The 8579-nt window shown below is 47.3% G+C and overlaps 1 protein-coding gene across 8 annotated transcripts in view; it reads right to left on the bottom strand.

The window, feature by feature from the left end:
- Nucleotides 1-5544: 5544 nt before the first annotated feature.
- Nucleotides 5545-8579, bottom strand: part of GTF2I (general transcription factor IIi) — a 94228-nt gene continuing 91193 nt past the window's right edge. For all 8 annotated transcript variants that reach the window (XM_010972365.3, XM_074345955.1, XM_074345958.1 and 5 more), the window contains 4 exons: nt 8419-8460; nt 7967-8008; nt 7423-7498; nt 5545-6689 (listed from right to left, as the gene is read on the bottom strand). In XM_010972365.3, coding sequence (XP_010970667.2) covers nt 7440-7498; nt 7967-8008; nt 8419-8460 — 143 coding nt within the window. In that variant the 3' untranslated portion in view covers nt 5545-6689; nt 7423-7439. The remainder of the gene's footprint in view (nt 6690-7422; nt 7499-7966; nt 8009-8418; nt 8461-8579) is intronic.

Below are 8579 nucleotides of genomic sequence, written 5' to 3'. Positions count from 1 at the left end.
AGGTAAGTAGGTTATTTAACTTTTTTTCTTTTATGGAGGCACTGGGGATTGAACCCAGGACCTCATGCATGCTAAGCATGTGTTCTACCACTGAGCTGTACCCTTCCCCCTCCCATCAAGTGTTAACAAAGGACTTAGCCTCCTGGCTCAGGAGTGCTTTATATTTACGACTACATCTTATCCTCACAGTGAGACCATCAGGTACGTACTGCTCCTTGCCTCTATTGATGGGAAAACGGAGGCACAAAGAGGTAAACAGGTTGCCACCACTGGTAAGCGAAGAGCGGGGTCTTGAACCTAGGCAGTCTGGACCCTGGGCTCACGCTGTTAACCAACAGCTCCCTGGCCTTACCCTTGAACAGTACGTGAGTGAATGAGTGATGACTGGGGGTTCCGGAGGGAGGAGCCAGATGGCAAAAATGCCCCAAATAGGGAGATTCCCCAACAGGCCAGGCTGGACAGGAGGCAGGGCTTCCCAGTCTGACCCAAAGTTCTTGGCCTCTCTCCAGATGCCACCTTCTCGCTCAGGCCGTCCCCAGATGGACTGGGTTGACCAGTTCCTCAACCAGGAAATCCCCAAGCCTGGGCCATGGAGACAGGCTGTGTGGAGAGGGGTCTGGCAGGAGAGCCTGAGGCCCTGGCGATGCCCTCAGGGATCTTCTGTCAGGAGAGGAAATCTAAGGCTTCCAAGATTGGAACAAAGCTGCCCCTGCTATGGGACAGTTTTTCCCCAAGTCTAAATTAAGCCCCTCTTGCTGGTTCCCATCACAGGCCCTATGGTGAAGGCCGCCTGAGCCAGCCCACAGGCCCAGCCGTCACCTGGTGCCTGGAGTAGCAGAATGGGGCCCCTGAGCTGCTGCTGGCTGGTAGGCAGGGAGGTTACTTGTCGGTGAGTGCGGCTGTGCGGGGCTGAGGCTCTAACAGCAAGCAGGTATTTGTGTGGAAACGTGGGACACCCACAACCTGCTTCCCCAAGAACCCCCAGTTTTCTGTTAGCAAAATGAGACCAGGAATGGGCTCTGGCTGGGTCAGGGATGGACCTTGAGGTCTCATCAGAAGGAAACCAGGAGCTTGCACTCAGCAGTGGGGCTGAGGACACACCTGAGTCACACCCTTCAGAATCACACATCCCGGGGATTCCTTCTTCCCTGGGCCCGATGACAGTGCTGTCGAGCCCCTAGCCTAGGGACACAGGAGTGAGGGCTCCAGCCCCAGACATTCAGAGATCGAGGCTTGGTCTGCAGGAGGCCACGCCCAGTGGGAAGGACATGGACAAGCCAGCTGCTGGCTCTGGGCACAGTGGCCCGGGGCCCAACTCACACAGGGTTGTGTGCCCTGTGGCAAGTTAGCTGAAGCTCTGAACCTCGGTTTTTTCATCTGTAAAATGCATTAACAACTGTACCTACTTCATAGGCTGATGTGAAGATTTAGGGAGGCCCGAGGCAGTTTCTTGCTGCTTAAACTGGGCCTCGAATAAGGGAAACGCCACATGAATGAGAGCTGGCACTCCAGGCTGTTGGGACCTGTGCAAGGCTCAGACTGCAGGGTGGGCTGGTGTTCTGTGTGGGGTCTGTAGCAGAGAGCTGGGCAGGACAGTGCCCCTAGGTGAGCGCCAAGGGCTCAGCCTTGGCTCCACCAGGGGATGTGGGGGTGGGATGGAGGCTCTCCCAGACCATGGGAGCAGTGAGCTCTGGGGGCAGGGCTGAGCCTGTCCCCTCTGCACTGCAGCGTCTGGCAGAGCTCCTGACAATCGTGGTGGCCCTTAGCAAGTATCTAATGAACTGAACGAGGATCCTGCAAGCTTGCCCCACCCCAAAGCCAGGAGCCCCGAGGCCTCCCGCACCGGCCCCACTTCTTCACTGGGGCTGGATGTGTCATGTGGTGAAAGTTACGTGCAGCTCATCAAGCCACCAGGGCTAAATCCAGCAGCATGCGGCCGCCTTGGGGTTTTGTGGTGATTTGTTTTGAACTTGAAGCTAATTCCAGTAATGAGGAAATCCTACATCTAGAGCCAGTCACCAGGGCTGGGTTGCCATTTCCACATCTCTTCAGCCCTGAGGGAGTGCAGAAGTCAGCTGGCAGTGTGCGTATGTCAGTTTGGGACTTACCATGGGCTTGACACCTCTGCCACTTTTGAGGGGGTACAGGACAGCAAAGACATACAGGCCCGGGGTGCAGGGTGGGTCAATGGCAGACAGGTGGCTTACAAAGGTGTCTGGCAGCGTCCCATCTTGCATCAAGCACCAGGAGCAATGATGTGACCTCCCCCCACGGTAGCAGCTCGTCTCCTGAAGGCCAACAAGAATCCACACTTGCTAGGGCTTTCTGAAAACCTGCACTTGCCGTCTTTCAAGGATTTTCCCCAGAGGATCTAGATTGGTTGTTGTAAGGGAGAGGACAGTTTTAGTTTAAATGACAGAGCGTGCAGATCTGTAGGTCCTTTCAGCATTGATCTAGATCTTCTTAGAGCCTCAGAGGTGGACTGTCTCTTGCTTCCTCTAGCCAGGACTACTGGATTGTTTCGGACTTTAGTGAGTAGGAACACCTCTCGCCAGGTCCCCTCAGGCACTGCCAGGCACATGGTCTTCGGTACGGATCTCTGCTGCTTCTAGAACTTGAGGCACTGTGGGCTTCCAACAAGCATCCTTGGGACCACACATTAAGTTGATGCTACAGAAGACCCACCACCTACTCTTGCTTTCGAGAAGGAAATCTGACAGGAAACACTTACAAATAGGTATTGTATCATAAGATTGCTTTCAGTGCTAACTTTCTTGACACTTCCTCAAAATAAAACCACAAGGTACCCGTGGTCGGGGAGAGATATGGGGAAGGGAGGTGACACACAAGACCACTGTTGACCGGAGTGGGGAAGCTGGGCAAGACCACGAGCTCTGCGTCTCTCACCCAGCTCCCAGGGCTCAGAACCCTTCTGGAGCGGCAGGCTGCGTCCGCCCACTGTGATCTGTCAACAGGCCACTGCACCCTGAGGGACTTGTGATTTCTACAACCAGCTGCCAGCTGCTTTCCAGTCTGCTTTTTGAGCCAAGGCTGGTGGGCATGAGGTGAAGTAGAGTTTAGCATCCCTCAGGACATACTGCAGTAAAACAGAACCCACACTACAGAGACCAGGGGAGAGCAACTCTGCTGGGAATCTAACCAGAAGATAAAGAGCCCACTCGTGCTCATCCTATTGACTCTCCGGGCTGAGCAGCACAGGGAAGAGCTGCTGCACTAAAGTGGCCCACAAGGTCACCTCAATTCCCCCAAATCCTGCCCCCTTCTGTCCCAAGACAGGGAAACTGAGGCACCCTGGGCACACACCACATCTTCAAAATATATACATTCAGAAAGTGGGGCTTCCAGTACTGAATGGTACACAGCCAGAGATGCCCACTGGTATGTGACAATTACCTGTTCCCTAATAATTAAGCCAACGAGAAACTTCAATTTACTTAGACCAGGGCTTGGGCTATGGACAATGGAAGGGTCTGGTCACTCAATCCTCTCCAAAGAACATTTCTGGTTCCTGGTAGGGATGAACAAAACAGAAATGAGGCCAGAAAGATGCTCAGACAGCAGAGCCACTTCAAAAGGGAACCAGATGCCCGCCGTATAAGTCAGCACCATTGTCGAAACACGGAGCGCCAGACCTGGGCCAAGTCCTGTCCTGCAGGCTCGGAGGTAAGACTAAGAAAACTACCAGATTCTGTCTTTACTCCCTCATCTCTGCAGCCCCAAGGCAACCTGTGGAGAGGACATGAGTGCACAGTGAAGACACCTAACCTCACTTCATGCATCAGATGATTTAGACCCATGAAGAGATAAAGGTCTCTTATGATGTGCCGCTAAAAGGGGGGGAGTTTACGTGCACGGAATAGTTTCTAGGGAGGTGGCCCCGCCCTCCGCAGCTCTGCTGCCCACCAGAGGCCACTCTAGGACAAAGCTCTGGTCTCCCAGCACTGAAGGCCCAGAGCTTGGATGTTAACACTTGGCCCACCTCCACTGACAGGATTTAATTTACACAATCCTGTGATGTAGACATTTCTTTGGTTTTACCTTTTTCTTTCCCCTGATGGAAATTTACTCAACAGCTGTCTAGAAGCAGAGCTTGGATTTAGTCACAAAGCCCAAGCTCCTAATCACTCTACTGTATTTCCTGGTGAAATGAGGTCTAACCATCAACTATTATGGAAGCAGGATGTTCTCTCAGAAACACTGAGCACATCAGAATTACTGATGAGATCTGTTTGACCTATAGTTTGTTTTTCAGTCCGGTTCTTACTGATTAACAAAGACCTTGGTGGGCAAGTTTATACCCCCATCCCCAAGAATCATGCTACTTATCAACCGTCTCACTCATGACTACATGGACCATTCACTAAGGCAGGTAGCTGAAGGCCTGTCTTGTAGCCAGCTCCTGGGCTCTGAATTAGCAAGCCAGGACATTCCAGCCAATTCTAAACAAGCCCATGGTGCTGAAACCAGTGCTAATTTGACCATGGCAGGTAAGAAGGCCATTTGGCATGCCAGTCACCTCGCCAGGAAACTGCTTTACTGAGAGCTACCCGACGGAGTGAGGCATGTTAAATCCTCCGGGGGATGACAGTGGTTACTAAGAATAACTTATTCCACCTCGAGACAAGCAGCAACAGCACCCCCTGCCTGAGGTTCAGCATTTCTGCAAGGAACCAAGAAGCTTGTTGTGTGACGAGAGAGAACAGGCAGGACAGCAGCCCTCAAACCTCACAAGTCACCGCCAGGAGCGCGCGGCATGGACTCTGCGCCGTCGTCCGGGGTACAGAAACTGATGATACACTTGGCAGATGTGAGAACCATTTCAAAAAACACCTTATATATAAAAACAAAAATCATGTGTATGCATATACACAGAACTTTTATACTAGATACATTTACTTCTACTAAAGAAAACAGATTTCCTTAGTAAGTCTGTCATCCCACAAAACTTTTGTTGAACAGGTTCTGTGTAAGAGCTTAACTCCTTTTAAAGACAGCCTTTGGCTAGATTATGATTCTGTGTGGCTGGGATAGGAAGTGTGAGTGGAGGCAGCATGGTTCTTTCAAGAACACTCAAATCTTGAGATTCTACTGTAGCAGCTGTCTCCTAATGTTGGTTGGTAGGTTAATAACAAATCAGTCTGGCTTTCCCTAGGAACAGACGTGTAAGGGTAAAGGAGAGGCAGAGGGCAATGCTGAGAGAAGGGAGAAGACTGGGAGCCAGCGTGTGACTTTTACATGCGAGGGGCCGACGTATGCACTCTATCTGGGGAGGGTTCTGACCTCCAAAATCACATGTAAGCTGCACGGCAGCTGGCACGTCACAGACGGAAGTCGGGGACTCCAGCCCCAGCTCAGACTAGCAGCACAGTGGCATCATAAACACCAGGAGCGACGGTGTCCTCATGAGGAGCCTCTGGACAGGGCCGACCTGACCCTCATCTCGCGTTCCGCCTGCCGCCGAGCCGCCCCAGGCTTCCCCAAACATAATCATGAAAACACTTTAGAAAGAAATGAGTTAGTGTGTGAAAGGCATGGATGGATTTTATTTATTACCCTATATCTACAATTTAATTTGAGGTAAAATATAAGCAACACATAAAAATGCCTATTTCTGCTACCATGTAATATAATTCTCCATTGTGAATATTGTGATAAAGCTAATGAAAACTCTATGCCATCACATACTCTAGCTTTTCATATAGCTGGTATTTTACAACTCTTACTGTTTGTGAACTCTCAGCACATGGAAGATTCTCCTACAAATGGCGCAGAGTATCAGAGGGTGCATAATTAGCTTACCGGCCCCTCACTCCCCTCACCAGAGCCACAGCATCACAAGCAGGATTGTAAAGTAACGAAGGCAATGAAACCTCCTTGAGTCTGATCCAAGCTGGAACAGCGTTCCAAAGAATTCCACACCACCACGGGTCACACGACAGTGAGGCTTTAGTGTCGTTTAGCTTACCCACACACTCATACCTGATCTTAAACTTCTGGTACACCATGCACTGTATTCAGATGAAACATAAATGTGGATGGAAGAGGTTCGCTGTATTCCATCTGTATGCCACACGCTGAGATACGGACCTCTTACTGGCTGCTAGGTGAACCAGATGGTTGTTTTTTAATTATGATAAAAAAAAATATGAACCATGATAGAGAGCTTAGGAAAAGGTTTAGTCAAATATACAGATACTAACTGTGTTCACTCAGTCATCAAGGAGAGCCGTGAACAAAAGGATCGTTTAAATGATTTTTCAAATAGAAAAACTAAAGAACTGAACTACCACAAGTGGTTTCTTCACTGCAGAAGCTGAGATGTTCCGGGAGGAGATATCTTCACTTGATCGGAAAATAGACACCACAGCTGAAGGCTCTGCTGAACACGTAAAAAATCTGATGAGATTCATCCCTGTCATTTTCCCTGTCGTTTTTCCAGCATTGCTGTAAAATCCTTATAATACATTCCAAAGTAAACCAGCCATTCCAAATCTACAGTCACTCTGCTCTTTAATTCAATTCACAGAACTGCTGAAAAAGTAGACATTTCTATCTAAAAGTAGAAAAAAAGGTTTGTATAGAAGGTATTTCTGTTATACAAGTATATTACACAGCTTGGGGCAGTAACAGGTCCGAAAAGCTCTTCTCACCCACTGATATACTTTAAGCTAAAATAGGAGAGAAAACAAACAAGCAAGAAAACAGGTTAATCTGATTATAGGAATTTATCATTCACAGATACACAACTTAATCCATGAACTGACACTACATGGCAAATTCCATGACAAATAAATAAATAATAAAATTTAAAAATCTCTGCACAAGCAAAACTTGTCAGGTAGAGATGAGAGCCAACTACCACGGAGACGTCCCACAGCTGGGGCTTAGTCAGGTTCAAAAGGACACAAGAACCAAGTTTTGCTGACTCGGTCTAGAGCTGCCCCTCCTGGTAATTACCTGGCCAAGTTAAAAATCTGGAATAATCGGATCAGGCTTGTAATTTATTATGCAAGATGCACAGTGGATTGTGCAGCTCGGCCAGACTCTGCAAATACTATCATCACAATTAGGGAAAGAAGTCAGTCTGGTGATACTGGCTCACAGTGAATTCCAATTGCAAGGATACGATTTAAAGTACAGATTAGAAACAAAACATTCTCCATTTAAATAAAGCAAAAGTGCTTTAACATCCTTGACTGACAGACATATACTGATCCAAGAAAAATCTCTCTGCTTGAATTGTCTAATTCAAACCACACTGTATGTTTATACTTGGACCTCAAGGGCCCTGCAGGCGGGGCCATCATTTATGTCTGAAGCAGGGAAAACACATGAGCTTAAGAATACGCGGGTGGGTTCAGACAGACACAGCATGGCATCCTGGACACAAAGTTGATTTACCCTAGGAGGGAGGAGGTCTACCACGTAGGGTCTGGTTCTTGCTTGATTTGAGAGCTTCCATCAGTCTCCTTTACTTCTATCAAGAGAAACAAAAGGGAACTATTAATTGCATTATTAATATAAATCAGCTCAATTATAAACCTACATATACAAAACTAGTCATTAAAATGATTAAATAGGAGTTGCAAGATACTAAAAATGCTAACATTTTCAGAGATGTTTCTCTATTAATAATAAAGTTACAAATGTTATATTTTTAAAATAGCTAACATCTTATTACGTACGTAAAGGACCCACACTAGCTCCATCTAGGTTATATAATAGTAGTCATTTAACTATTTCAGAATTTATGAAGAATCATTTGGGGGAAATGGAGGAAAAGAATCCATCTCTAAACACAATACTTCTGTCATAAATTGCAAATCCAATTCACCCAGAAACAAAGAGAACCACCACACAGTTCCTAGTCAAACAGCTTTAAAAACACAATTAATCTTTTGTCTTAAGGAACTTCAGTTTTTGAGACCCAGACTGCCCTTTTTACCTTCTGTTGCAGGAACCTCCAACTGGCTTGGCTCAGTTGATTCTGAAGAGAAACACAAGAAGATTTTAATTTAACACTGTTCAAAAGCTGCTTCCAATTATTCGAAGGGCCTGGGGGAGAAAGCTCTCCAGAAGCTGCACACAAAGCCCACGTCTAGGGTGAAACAACAGCCACAGGCTCCGCTTTTCTGAAATGTGTTTCACGTTAACACAACCTTAAAGAACACGGCTGTAACGTGAAACCAAGAAGCTCCTTCTCTATGTCTTTTTTCCTTCCTCTGTGGGTTGCCTTTTAATAAAAGCCTTTTGCTACTTTCAGTGAATCACATAGCAGGCTGTGGAGCTGACTTTCCTTAAAGTTAGGCAAACATAAGCAAGTGAGGCCACAAAATTATGTGTGACCTGTTTTACTGAAAAAGTAGGAATACTTCTGTTTCATCCTGCTTAATTTACCTTGGATCACTGGGCCTTCCGACTCATTCTGATCGACCAACTCTGAAAAGAAAGCAGATTCATTTAAGTAATAATTTAATGATATGCTGTCTCATTTGAAATGCATTTCTACATACATTCTCTATTTTGATGCTCCACTGTGCTATAACAGGCTCTATTTT

Source organism: Camelus bactrianus, chromosome 18, assembly GCF_048773025.1.
Source record: "Camelus bactrianus isolate YW-2024 breed Bactrian camel chromosome 18, ASM4877302v1, whole genome shotgun sequence".
In the NCBI taxonomy this organism is placed as follows: Eukaryota; Metazoa; Chordata; class Mammalia; order Artiodactyla; family Camelidae; genus Camelus; species Camelus bactrianus.
The sequence above is the reverse complement of the archived record's forward strand: the minus strand, read 5'-3'. Positions and strand labels throughout refer to the sequence as shown.